Consider the following 14,934-nt stretch of genomic DNA (forward strand, 5'->3'; position numbering starts at 1 on the left):
TTTCTCGTGACACATTGTACTTCAAGTTAGTGGTAAATTTTGGTCGATACAGTCTGTGTTTTTTTGTGAAAAATACCAAAAAATTGAAAATTTAGCAATTTGCAAAATGTTAAATTTTCTGCTTGTGAGACAAATAATCATACCACTCAAAATAGTTAATAACTAACATAGACCATACGTATACTTTATGTTTCCATCATTATTTCAACCTCCTTTTAATTTTTTTGGACACTAGGAGGCTTAAAATATGAATAGCAAATTCGCAAATTTTCAAGAAAATTTCAAACACTGATTTTTTTAGGGACCAGTTCAGTTCTGATGTGACTTTGAGGGACTTGTATGTGAGACACCCCCATAAATGATGCCATTTCAAAAACTGCACCCCTCACAGTATTCAAAACAGCATTTTGGAAGTTTGTTAACCCTTTAGGTGTTTCACAGGAATTAAAACAAAGTGTAGGTGAAATTTCAAAATTTCATTTTTTTTGCAGATTTTCAATTTTAAGACATTTTTCTAAGGAACACTGTAGAATTTACTAGAGAAATGTGACTAAAAATTGATTCCCCCAATTCTTTTGTTTTCATAAATATCCTATATGTGGCCCTAGTGTGCACGTTGACCAAACCACAGGCTTCATAATAGAAGGAGCACCTACTTGATTTTGGAGCCTCCTTTTTATGAGATTATTTTTTAGGCACCATGTAGGTTTCTAGGCACCATAAGATGCTAAAAGTTAGGAACCCCCCCACAAGTGACCCCATTTTGCAAACTACACCCCTCAGAGAATTCATCTAGGGGTATAGTGTACATTTCAAACCCCCAGGGGTTTCACCAATTTTGGTACAACTGGGCTGTGAAAATGAAAAATTAAATTTTTTACACAAAAATGCAGTTCTGGCTCAAAATTTTTCATTTTCACAAGGAATGAAGGAGACAAAGCACCCCAAAATCTGTGCCCCAATTTCTCCCGAGTACGGCAATGCCTCATATGTGACCAAAAAATACCATTTGGGTGCATGGCAGGACTCAGAAGGGAAGGAGTGATATTTGGATTTTGCAGCACAGATTCTGGTGGAATGAATGGTGGGTGCTATGTCGCATTAGCAAGACCCCCGAAGCACGGTGAAATGATGAACCTAATAATCCATAGATGTGTGGTATATTTTAAAGCACTCCTTCATACATAGGCCGGGTTTGTCAGGGCAAGTTTCACAGTGGAAAATAGTTTGCTTTCGTATTCCCTTTTTATAGCAAATTTTGCACCTTTTTTGTGTCCTGCCCTTTTTTCCAGTGGAGGGGATTTCGTTAGGAAAATGCTGCCCTGATACAATACGGGGGCCAGTACTAGAAGTTCTGGGGCCAGTACTAGAAGTACTGGGGCCCTCTGCCTGCTGGTTCCCAAATATTAGGCCCTTTATGACTTCCTCTTGAAAGTGCATAAATGTCCCCGTCTGGCTGGTAGAACGGAATAGTACGTAAGCGTTATACAGTGCCATCTGGATAATATACACGGCCAGCTTCTTATACCATATTTTTGTTTTCCGCAGGGCACTGTACGGCTTCAGTACCTGATCTGAAAGATCCACTCCGCCCATGTACTTATTGTAATCTAGGATACAAATAGGTTTTGAGGTGTGGGTACTGGTACCTCGTACAGGGACGGAGGTGGTACTGTCTCCGTGAATTGTTGTCAGTATAAGGACATCCCTCTTGTCCTTATATTTGACCAACAACATATTTTCGGTGCATATTGCCCTGCTTTCACCCTTTCTCAGTAATTGGGCAACGTGCGTTTTTGGGAGGCCTCTTTTTTTCTTGCGCACAGTACCGCAAGCTGCTGTACCTCTTGAACCAAGGGCCTTAAACAGGGGGATGCTGGTGTAAAAGTCATCCACATAGAGGTGATAACCCTTATCCAGGAAGGGGTGCACTAAATCCCAGACAATCTTTCCACTAACACCTACGAGGGAGGGGGGGCATTCTGGCGGTTCAATTCTTGTGTCCTTCCCTTCATATACCCTAAACCTGTGGGTGTACCCTGAGGTACTTTCGCACAGCTTATACATTTTTATGCCATACCTTGCCCTCTTATTGGGAAGGTACTGGTGGAATTTAACCTTTCCTTTAAAATGTATAAGTGACTCGTCTACACAAATGAATTTTTCGGGGATGTACATCTCAGCAAATTTGGCGCTGAAATGATCAATGACCGGCCTGACTTTGAATAGCCGGTCAAAGGTGGGATCATCTCTGGGTGGGCACTGTGCATTATCGTTGTAATGCAAAAATTTAAGGATCGTCTCAAAACGAGTCCGGGTCATGGCCATACGATGAAGTGGGGTGCTGTACAGAACATCTGTACTCCAATATTGCCTAATTTCTGGCTTTTTAACTATGCCCATATGTAACACCAGACCCCAAAACGTCATCATCTCTACTGCATCTACAGGGGTCCACCTAGCAAATGATGACGTGGGGTTTTGGGCAATAAACTGCTGGGCATATAAATTACTTTGGTCCACCATTAAATTTATAAAATCATCAGAGAAAAAGACTGTGAAAAAGTCAATTTCTTTGAGGCCTATAGTATCAAATTGCATTCCTGGGTTGGCCAAAAACTCAGGAACCTGGGGCTCAAAATTGTCTGGTGGTGGGGTCCATACGAGATCAATCATTGGGGGGGGGGGTCTCAGCTGCTCTACGGGGGCGTCTTTGAGGGGGTCCCTCATCACTAGAGGAGGAAGAGGAGCTTAAGACGAATGCAAATTCATCGCTTACTTCACTGGCTGTGTCAGTGTCAGAGGCAATAAGGGCATATGCCTCCTCCGCTGAAAACAGTCTTTGCGATGATTGGGACATTTTTATTATTTTTAAGTGTAGTGTTTCAACACGTATATAGTGTAGGGGGGGGTACAAACTTTATTTCAACACGGGGGGTATGTAGTGTGTATGTAGTGCTAAGTTAAAAAAAAAACGTGTAAGTTAAAAAAAAAAAAAAGCTCCTGCGCCAAAAATTGAGCACAGATGTTGGTCAGTAACGTCCGTCACTGATCAGCGCTCAGCGGGCACAGGACACCCACAAAAGCACTGTGGGTGTAAAAAAAATTTTAAACCCCCCCCCCCCCCCCCACAGCACCCTCAAAAAAAAAAAAACTGCTGATCAGTGATGCAACACTGATTAGCAGTGAGGGGCAGCAGGCACACAAATTTGGGTGCAACCTGACAGGGTATATATAAAAAAAAAAACCCTGCACCCCAAAAAAGTTGCTGATCAGTTAGTTTATACTGATCAGCACAAAAGGGGGGCAGCAGGGGGCAACAGATACAAAATTATATCACACAATATATATCTCTGACACAATGACGCTGCAGCAGCAGCACAAGCAGCCAGGAAGCAAAAGCAACCACAGCAACCAGGAAGCAGCTAGCAGCACGGATGCCACCAACGCTGATCAGGTCAGTATAAGGGCACAGATGGGCACGGAGACCGTTCTGCACGCTGTTCCTGACCGGAATGGCGGCTGCAGGGCTGTCTCCGTTATTTTCTGTGTGGTGTAATGGCTGTGATTGGTCCGTCGGTCCGACGGACCAATCACAGCCTTTGGGGGCAGGTGGGGTGAGGTGGGGTGACCACCAGTGACACCTTTACACCCGGTGGTGATTGGTGCTGTACTTAACAGCACCAATCACCACCGATCCCTGTGTCACCGAGCGACGTTATTCGCCGGTACACAGAAAACGCTGTAATTGGCTGTTCACATTGAACAGCCAATCACAGCGATCGCCGATGGGTGGGGGCATCGCTGCCCCCCCTGGGCAATGAGGGAAGATGTCTGCTGTCAGGTACAGCAGACATCGTCCCTCTGTCACCGCATCTATAGACGCGGTGACAGTTTAATGGCATGACGTACATTTATGCCATGTGTCGGGAAGTACATCCCGACCATGACGTAAATGTACGTCAAATGTCGGGAAGGGGATATATATACTGTGGGAAGGATCCACGTCACTCCAGAGGTCTTGGGCAACAAGTTTCTTTTTAATGAAAGTAAAGATACTGCATATGATGAGCAGGTCGACGTTTCAATACCATATGGTATTTTTCTCAAGACCACACATGCTATGCACACAACAAACTCACACGGCGGCGAGTACACAATGAACCATTGTTCATTGTGTACTCGCCGCCGTGCGAGTTTGTTGTTGTGCATATCATGTGTGGTCTTGAGAAAAATACTGTATGTATTGAAACCTCGACACACTCATCACATGCAGTATCTGTACTTTCATTAAAAAGAAACTTGTTGCCCAAGACCTCTGGAGAGACGCGGATCCTTTCCACAGTATCCACATACCACTGCGGACACTGGGGCAGTTACCGGTTCGTCCACTACTGATATATAGATTGTAAGCTTGCAGCAGGGCCCTCCTACCTCTAAGTCTGTCTGTTGTTACCCAGTTTGTTTTATCACTGTTTACTATTGTAAAGCGCAACGGAATCTGCTGTGCTATATAAGAAACTGAAAATAAACTGAAAATAAATATATATATATATATATATATATATACCAACAATAGTGTCTTCAGCGCCCTAGATAGGTAATGTCCAACCAATATTTTAATAAAATAATTTCCATAAAAAGTTACAATAAAATATTGACAAAAACAATTGAAGTGGTTCTTTTTTATGTAAGAAACTTTTCTTTTATTTTCAGTACATCTGACCAACAGGTGTTGGTCAGATGTACTGAAAATAAAAGAAAAGTTTCTTACATAAAAAAGAACCACTTCAATTGTTTTTGTCAATATTTTATTGTAACTTTTTATGGAAATTATTTTATTAAAATATTGGTTGGACATTACCTATCTAGGGCGCTGAAGACACTATTGTTGGTGTATCTGTTTCTGTCTATCTCTACTAGTAGGGGATAGAGTGTCAACAGCGACCACATACTGTATAATAATAGCGCAATTTTGGGGATTTTTGTCTATATATATATATATATATATATATATATATATATATATATATATATATATATATATATATATATATATATATATATATACACACACAAAAGTACAGAGCTTTCTAGATTACTTTTTGGTATAATAATTCCATTACCAAACCTGATGCTTTTCTTTTCAAGAATATTCTCACATGTGTAATGTTGTTATTATTTTTTTTCTGATGTCAACTTAGGTATTATTCTGTACTTCAGAGATTGCAGCACAGTCACAGTCATCTGTCTGTTCTATGCAAACAGACTATAAACTCAAGCGAGGGAGAGGCCTAGTTGCAGCTTATTACGGTTTACTCCAAAGCTTGAACATTTTTAAGTTCTTTCCAACTTTACCATAGTTTTTTTAGTACTGTCACGATTGTTTAAATACTGCCATTTTATGCCTTAGTATTCAACAATGTGTCCCTCCATCCAGGGCCGGCGCCACCACTAGGCAGAACTAGGCATTTGAGTAGGGCGCCGGCCGCTGGAGGGCGGTAGTGAGCCGCCGAGGTACCCGAAAGCAGGGAGCAGGGAGCAGGTAAGTCTGTGATTCTTCATCCTTCCTCCCCCCGCTCCCCGCTCCCCGCTCCCCGCTCCCATCCCGCCCGTGGCATGAAATAATGCTGCTCCCCCCGCGCCGCCCGCTCCCCTCTCCTATCCCGCCCGTGTTATAAAAAAACGCTGCTCGCGCCGCACGCTCCCTCGCATGAAACTAAGCTACTCCCCCCGCGCCGCCCGCTCCCCGCCAAGGAGATTTCTGTGCAGCACCACCTGCGCTCCGGGGGGGGGGGGGAAATCGCCCACCGCAGTATCGCCGCCACACCCCCCCCCCCCCCCCCCGGCAGGCGGGCGGCGCGCGTTTTTTTTGCCTGGGGCGGGCGGGGGGCTTGCACCGGCCCTGCCTCCATCTCCGTGTTATACTTCCTCTAATTGAACAGGGAGTGAGATGTAACCTATTCAGTGCACCCTAGATGGTTGCTTCAGATGTTTTTTTCTTTGCGCCCATGTGATCAACACATTGAACTTTTTATACAGTGAATATCATATTACACACATTTCAGTCACCTGTATACTGTATGCCTTATTTCCTTGTATGTCTTAGCTCACACATTGTAACCTTTGTAGTGCAACCAAGATGGCTGCCTCACCAGGTACATCTGTGTGCGAGATGAAAAATATATGGAACTGATTGTTATTAAAGGGCTCGACCTCTAAATTTAGGACATTGTGACTTATCCACTTTTGGATTCCACCCAGAGTCACCTATGGAGCTTGCCCAAAATAACTTCCTCATCTGGTACCTTTCGTGGGTGGGTTATGGAATCAAAATGGCTGAAACAACCCTACCCATGAAGCTCAATGTGTCCATAGGTTGGGTATGTGACTGAAGTTGCTTGAGGCTGGTTGGCAGCTTTGTGGATGTGACCCAACACGTGGCGCCCATGATTCACAATGCTGGGAGGTGAAAAATAACAATAGCCACAATAACAGATACATGACCTGAGAAATGTGATCCTTATTCCAGTGTGTAAGGAATTTAAGGAGTATTATATGGATAAAAATATATAATTTTAGGTAGCAATCATCTAATCATTTGTACTTCAAATCTTAAATGTAATTGGAGGTTTTTGGTGTAAATGGCACCAAAATGCATGTACAAATTCAAGGTCCCAGAATGTATGTATAAATGTTTTATATAAATAGGGGCTACTACACGGTTCATGGGCTGCATAACAAAATTTGTACACCTTTAAGGAATGAAAGAACAGATTTGATATGAATGAGACCTTAAAATATATCAATATATATATCAATGGAGTACTGAAGGAGCTTCAGTACTGGGCCTGGACACGCTGACAGAGAAGGGGCACTGTCTGCTTCTACAACCCACCCTCTCTTAATGAAAAGTATCTTACTCAGTGGGATGGTTGGGAGGACTCATCAAGCTGCCTGTTTGTCAGTCCGAGCCTTACAATTGTTAATGAAAGCCCTGTTGTTTGCTATTAGATATCAAAAATATACTGATGTATACTGTATACTGTGGGTATATTGGCACAACAAATTATGTAAGGATATATATATAGAGGGTGCAAAGCCGATAGTACACCATTGCCTCCTAAATAGCTTGCAGCACAATGTCTGTCAATCGGCTGTGCCCAAAGTCATGATAGCACATTTGCTGGTGGTGTCATGATGTCAAATACAGGGGGGAAGGGGGGGGGGTGGTAGCCCAGGTCACATTATTGCCCTGCTATGGCTCTGGTCCTATGTCCTAAAATAATATCAGTATACGGTTGCCTTTGACACAGAGATACATTCACTGCAAATAGACATCAGAGATTTGGCCAGTGTTAAATTGCATCTAGAGGCAAGACATGGATTATTTAAGTATCACATACATCTGTGCGATAGTTAAAATTACATATATGCCATATTTTTCATTAGAAATTCAGCACTGTTACTACAGTATTATAAGTTGTGTATCAGCCATTGTCTATGCCTATATTATGACCAGCGCCTATGTGTCACCAAATATTATGCCAGTAGCCTACAGCAGTGGTTCCCAAACTGTGTGCCGTGGCCCCCTGTGGTGCCTTGGGTTACTTGCAGGGGTGCCTTGGGTGGGTGGTTTAGGACTAAATAAAATTATTTATGGCAATGTAATAGAAAACATCAGTGCTTGTGGCTGCCAATCATAAAATATGTGTACAGATAGAAGCAAATGCTGTCTTTCATCACATAATTGAACATAAGGATTACATGAACACAATTTACTTGCTTTCTATATTTCTCAATAAGACACTTTTGGCCTAGGTTTGCCAGGGAAAAAATTCTGATAGGGTGCGGTGATTCACAAAAGTTTGGGAACAACTGGCCTACAGTATATCATGGCTCTTAGTTGCATTAACAAGTCCAAGACACACTGTTTTGTTGGCTGTAGGAGTCCTCTTGTGTATCAGAAGCTTATGAGATGAATTTCAGCAATTAGTGTAGCAATATATACACTAAAGAGTAACTTTCCCCCAAATATTACAAACCTGCGAACCCCACATCAGTCACAGGCAATGCTTTACCGAACATTCATTGTCAGTACATCAAATTAATCAAGACACAAAGATCCACAGCACTTGACAAAGAGAACAGCTCTAGATGTTCTGTACATTAATGAATAATGTGTACTGGGAAACACATACTGTACTAATGAATTCCCAGAGGCTTGAAATAGCAAAAAGATAAATCTCCATAGTATAATTAAATATTTGACAGTATCCAGGCATAAGGGCCAAAAAAGAAATGTTTAATTGGAGCATCATCTAAAGCAATCTAGCACAAGTAAGGATGTTCTCCTGAAAAAGTAGCCATTCCATCTGCTACAATGCCAGCGTTAGTACAGAGGGGGAAGAACAAGCAATTCAACAGCAAGGTCCAGTAATTCAATGGGCCTACTTAACAACAAAAATAAATAAGAATAGTTTTTTTTATATGTTTTCACTAACCATACTTTGTAAATATCTAATAGCATATCTTAAAGTATACCATACTAGCAACCCACAAACCGAGAAAAGTGGGCCAGGTGGCCAATGATGTGATTCACACTGAAACGAATTTCCGCCCCATGGTACAATGCCAGATCTTGGGATCACATAGCGGAGGGCATGACTATGATGATGGGATCTTAAAGTCACGCCACAGCCTTCTACATCATGTTACCCCCCTTCTCTGCCCACTATAGCAGGCCTCATCCCGCATCAACAGTTGCCTTCCAACCTGGCTGACCCCTTCCAGAAGGGGCAACCAGAAAGATGGCAAGTTGTCAAGACAGAGATTGGAGGTAGGAGCAGATAGGGACTGGGGGTGGGGTGGAGCGTTTGTAACCTAAAAACAGTCACAGCTCAAAGTGAAAATACATTGCAGAAGCCGTCATTTTGATGGGCTTTAAACTAGTTGAGTACAGTAGGAGCAAGTTTCATCTTTGCTCCTTTGGCCATGGCTAGCCATGGCTATTCTATTGTTCTCAGCTGCAATACGTATTGTATTGTAGCTGAGAACAATAGAATAGCCATGGCTAGCCATGGACAAAGGAGCAAAGATGAAACTTGCTCCTACTGTATAAAACAATTGCATTGTTCCTGGAACAACAACTTGCGCTTTATCTGTATAAAACAAATGGCACTCCTGACTTCACAACGTGCTTTGTCCAGGTGCAACTTTGTATCATTTTGCTTAATTAACTATCATTAAATGTAGGCATACCATAATGCCCCTTTAAACAAGGACACTTATTCATTAAAAAGGTTCTATGGCTGACTGAAACCATGTGAAATGCGGGATTGAATTTAGACAGCCACATAACCTGTGTAGTTTAGTAATGTCCTGGTTTAAAGTGATACTATAGTATGGTAAGCCTATTTAAATGGAGACACTTGTTTCCAAGAGATATGTACTGTGAATCACCAAAATAATTATGCCTCATAGGCCAACGCAGGGGGGTTTTTGGTTTGCCCGGAAACCCCCCTCCTCTTGGCAAGTGCCTTAAATGATGACAACAATAGCACTGGTATATAATATTATCAATAAAGCCATCACCACATCATGCAGTGTAAGGGACAGAGCAGAGCTGCTGCACATGCCTAGTGTACCAGCTTCTTCTACCACATTTACTGTATGTGTGGATCTGAGCCCTCAAACATCGCAATTGAGAGCAGCTGCAAGGAGAAAGAGACAGGAGCCTTACCATGAAGTGGGAGATTGTGAGTTTAGAAAGTGCAGTACTGTTTCTATTATGTTTGTGTATTTATTTATTTATTGTATGTTTGACCTTTTCCTGACCACTTATCTTATTTAAATGTTTGAAACAGCCTATACTATAGACCGTCTGTACTGTTAAATATTAATACTGTATTCCATACAGTATAAAGTGCATAAAAAGACCAATTTTCATGGCTGTTACTGCTCCCATAGACTCCCGTAATTACTCCAATGCTCTGCAGAGTGGGAGATTTTGGATTACATTTAAAAAAAAAACCTATAAACTTATAAGTACTTCACTAATGTTTCACTTTAGGATGGACCTCATTTTAGGACAAGGCAAATAAAACTAAAGCTAAAGCAAGTACAACAGCAGTAAAGCATTAACATTTCACTGATCTTAGTAGGGTATGATTAAACACATTAAAAGGAAATATATAATGCCTTCTAATGAGTGGATAAGTTGCCCATAGTAACCGAACAGCTTCTAGCTTGTATTTATAAAGTAAATTCTATCAGGCAAATGCACTAAGCCTTGTAGAGCATGGGTCCTCAAACTGCGGCCCTCCATATGTTGTGAAACTACAAATCCCAGCATGCCTTGCCACAGTTTTGCTATAAGGGAGTGTTAAAACTGTGGCAATGCATGCTGGGATTTGTAGTTTCACAACATCTGGAGGGCCGCAGTTTGAGGACCCATGTTGTAGAGTGATAGAGAGATTAAGTATTAGCCAATCAGCTTTTTTCATTTTATAATACAGCTGTAAAATGGCAGTTAGGAACTGATTGGCTGGTACTTAGAACCTTATTCTAGTTCACTCTTTCTGACAAAATCCTTCTAAGATGGACAAAACCATGTGCACTGCAGGTAGCGCAGATGTTACTTGTGTAGAGAGAATTAGATTTGGGTGGGGTTTTACTTCAAAGTGAGATCTATATTGCAGTGTAAAAATAAAGCAGTCAGTATTTTTCCTGCACAGACACAAAATAACTCACCCAAATCTAATTATCTCTGCACATTTTACATCTGCCCCCCCTGCAGTGCAAATGGTTTTGTCCATCTAAGAAGGATTTTGTCAGAAAGAGTAAACTAGAATAAGGCCCTTAATCCCTCTCCATTGTATCACTCTGTAAGACTTTGGGCCTAATTGAGACCTGATTTTACACAGCTGTGAAATAGCAGGCCGGGTGATTATCAACAGGGTCACCGAGAGGTATGCCAGACCCCGGTAAAATTTTGGGGGCATGGCCTAATCGTGGGAGGCACACTACCAAATTTTCCGGGGGGAGTGAAAAAACACTCTAAAGTCGAGGGGAGTGTTATTGATGTCAGTGAGACGCTCATGCTAAGCCTGCTATCAGCACAGCACATGCTGTACGTGTGTGCTACTGCTGCCTGGGAGGGACAGAGGGGGGTCGGCCACGGACCAGGGCCCCTGATGGGTCCCTCCAGCAAGCCCAGAGCTGGCCCTAGCCTAAATGATGCCCTAGGCAAGATTTTGGGTGGTGCCCCCTAGCACCGCCACTAGTTCCGCCTCTGACCCTGCCCCCTAGCACCACCTCATCATAGCAGTCATCATTTTGGTGCTCCTACCCGCAATATTTTAAATAGAAACAGTGCACACATTTGGTGCGCAGCTCAAACAGGGGTGTGTTCTTGCTGGGAAGGGGCATGACCACCCAATAGTACCCCCAATTCAAATTATGCCACACAGTAGTGCAACTTTATTCACATTATATCATGCGATGGTGTCCCTTATTCACGTTACATCACACAGTAGTACCACTTTACCTTATGTACATTACTCCTCACATTATTCACATTATACCCTTAGAAAAAAATCCTGAGAAAATATTGTATTTTAAGCACCTCCATGGCCACACTGCAACCCAGCACAAAGCAGTGTGTGCTGGGCAGAGGAGAAGAGCTGCTGCTGTCACTTAAGGGGAGGGGGCTCGGGGCCCCCCACTGGGCCCTTCCATCAGACTTTGGCCTGGGTAATTTGTACCCCCTACCCCTTTCTCTCGGCACACCCTGATAATACCACACAGTAATGCCCCTTACACATAACACACATTATTAATGTCCTTATAACCATAATGCCCCTTACACATTATGCCAACCTTTAGTAATTCCCTTCATACACATAATGACACACATAATGCCCCTTACACATATGTTGCACATTATTAATGCCCTTATATACATGACACACATAATGCCCATTACACATACTGTATGTTGTACATTAATAATGCCCTTATACACATGACACACATAATGCCTGTTACACATATGTCGCACATTTTTAATGCATTTATACATGACACACATAATGCCCCTTACACATATGCCGAACACTATTGCACAACCAACCCACCCGCAGAGAGCACTCACACAGTCGCTAACACTGTGACCTCTGCCTCTGCTTGGATACAGATGTTTCCTCATACATCTTGACTCAATAAGCCATGCAGCTCCTGGCCAGTTCTTCTAACTGTGCCTTTTTTGCTGAAAATTCATCTTATATGCATTGTTATGACCAGCACACACAAGGAGCTTCCGATGATTAAAATGATATGTGGCATGAATATATTATGTGTGCGACTGTGGCTGTACCTGCAAAACTATGTTACAGTGATTTCCATGAATACACTATTTCATATGCAGATACAGCCTCACTCACACACAGAATATAGGCATGCTGCATATCATTTTAATCAGCAGAAGCTGCTGATGCCCCTAGGCATTCCAAATGCCCTAGGCAATTGCCTAGTTTGCCTATGCCTAAGGCCGGCTCTGCAGTAGCACACTCAATCTACACAAGTCGACATGTGTCAACGTGTTCACTCTAATACAAACATAGGTTTTGTATTTATGATACAATAACATAAACCACATCTAACACCTACAAAGGATGTTTCAGCAATGTTTTAAGCCCATGCCCACTATTTTGCACACAATCTTTGTATAGTACCCAAAATACAGAACTGTACCACTATCTGATCTGCTATGAATTGGATTTTACTACACTCTGGATGTAAGATGCCACCAATCACATTATTGCACTCACATCTCTCTAACAAAGGATTCCTACATCTGCTTATGACACTGTAAACTCATATATATTTAAAAAGTTAAACATGTTTGTCCACAAGCAATTTTATCATGTTTGCCCGATTCACACATCTTTTTTTAGGGAGGACACATATGCATTCCTACACAAATGTCCCTTTTGACCCTTGTTTGTCTACCTCACCCACTCCATGAGGAAAGCATTGTTCTGGACCTGCTTTTACCTACTAATGTAGGAGCTACCTCACCTGCACACAAACTGCTTTCTCACCTATTATGTTGCTCTGCACATGTGCTGACACAAACTAATTAGCAGGGAAAATTTGGATAGGAACATGGGAATGGCCATGGAGAGGGTTACACATGGGAAACTTCTACCACACTTCAAGAACTGCTCAAAAATACCCTGGTCAGTAAGTACACATAAATGTAGTATTTGTTTCACACAAGAAATTACACATACAACAATTGTGTTTTAATTGGTAAAATAAATTTATTTGCTGTTCAGCATCACAGCTTATTTGACACTTTAATGTCATAAATCAAATAAACAAATAAAATATACACAAAAATAAAAAATCAGCCAGAACAAGAGGTTGCATATCTCCAAACATGTGTTACCCTGCAAATGCAATGGTGAAAGAAATGGGGACACCAGAATACGTACTGCAACAACCAGGGTGAATACTAAGCAAGATACACACCACCAAAAATTTATCCTGCATTTGTAGAGGTCAAAATAAGAACTTTAATGCCCATGGCACGAAAATGGATCGATGGCCAACTCAGGAAGTGGATGTCCAGTGCAATTTAAACATTTGGGGTCCAACCACAGAGGAAGTGAACCAGGTCTCATTATTTGGGCCCTTTTTTCCCCTTTTTAGATGGGGCCTTGGGGACAGGGGCCTTTGGCTCAGATGGCTTGCGCCGTCTTCCCCTAGTGGACACAGGAGGGTCAGCAGAGGTGGAAGGTTGGGGAGCAGCTTGGGGTGGGCCAGCAGATGGCGGATTGTCCCTTAGGGACCTGGCGGTGGTCAGCAGCTCCGCAAGAATGACATTCTGGCGGCTGAGTTGCTGGTCAATGCTTTGCATGCCAGCCGCCAGAGTGTCATTGATGCGGTTTAACGCCTCACACTGCTGGCTCTTTGTGGACTTCCAATCTCCGAGAAATGCCAACACCTTCTGCTGACAGACCGCAGACTCCTCCGCTCGCTGGTCCATCCTCTCCAGTATCACCTTACACCTGGCATCCCATGTGTCCTGTGGCTGGGGGTGTCGGGTTGGTGGAGGCTGGACCACTTGCTCCACCTGTGGCTCTGCAGAGGAAGATGCTGCCGGTTCATCCAGTGTTTCTGCTTCTTCTAGGATAATAATTGAAAACAATGTCACCATCACATACGCACTAAAAAATATCTTTCCAAATACAATGCATTACTGTGACTTACCATCAAAATCAGCAGCAAAGACCTCCACCGGGAGCTCACTATCCACATTGGATATCCCCCTGACCTCGGCCACATCAATTACATCCAAGGCCTCCTGCTCCAGGGGGGTATATTCCAAGGTGTCTGGCATAGGCCCCCTCCCGGTGGACATGCTGTGGTTGTACCGGTCAGTCATCTTCCTCTTCAGTGTCGTTTTGAAGTCTGTCCACCTACAAGTTTAAAAATACAAATATCACCATGAGATATGTGCACCACTGTGCTAGTGAACATCATGACTACGTTACATTTCCTAGTGTGGGTGATCTTATGTTTTTAGCCATATGTGTCCCACACACACATTAATGTCTCCATTATGAGGCATTTCAGTGTCTCATCTCATTCATTAGGCCAAATTATGCACCTCCACCTGTTGTGAAACTACACATTCCACCATAGCTTGACAGTGTGGTTATTATGGAGTAATTTAACTATGGGAAGGCATACTGGGATGTGTAGTTTCTCAACAGCTACATGTGCACAGTTTGGTCATTCTTGTTTCAGTAGCATCATATGGAACATGTTACAACAACTCTTTTTCAAAAACACACTTTCTGTTGTCCCATCACATACTTCACATGAGCAGAACTGTGCCCATAACCTCACATCACACCAATGGTG

General features: G+C 42.6%; 1 protein-coding gene across 1 annotated transcript; it reads right to left on the bottom strand.

Annotated features, from left to right (window-relative positions):
• Window positions 1-13,097: 13,097 nt before the first annotated feature.
• On the bottom strand, window positions 13,098-14,646 carry LOC146058995 (uncharacterized). The gene is made up of 2 exons (XM_083171166.1): window positions 14,278-14,646; window positions 13,098-14,193 (listed from the first exon to the last, which is right to left on the bottom strand). Exons 1-2 carry the CDS (start codon window positions 14,450-14,452, stop codon window positions 13,688-13,690), a joined length of 681 nt encoding a protein of 226 aa, XP_083027292.1. The 5' UTR covers window positions 14,453-14,646; the 3' UTR covers window positions 13,098-13,687.
• Window positions 14,647-14,934: the final 288 nt, after the last annotated feature.

Source organism: Crinia signifera, chromosome 2 (genome assembly GCF_055691185.1).
Source record: "Crinia signifera chromosome 2, ASM5569118v1, whole genome shotgun sequence".
NCBI classification, from domain to species: domain Eukaryota; kingdom Metazoa; phylum Chordata; class Amphibia; order Anura; family Myobatrachidae; genus Crinia; species Crinia signifera.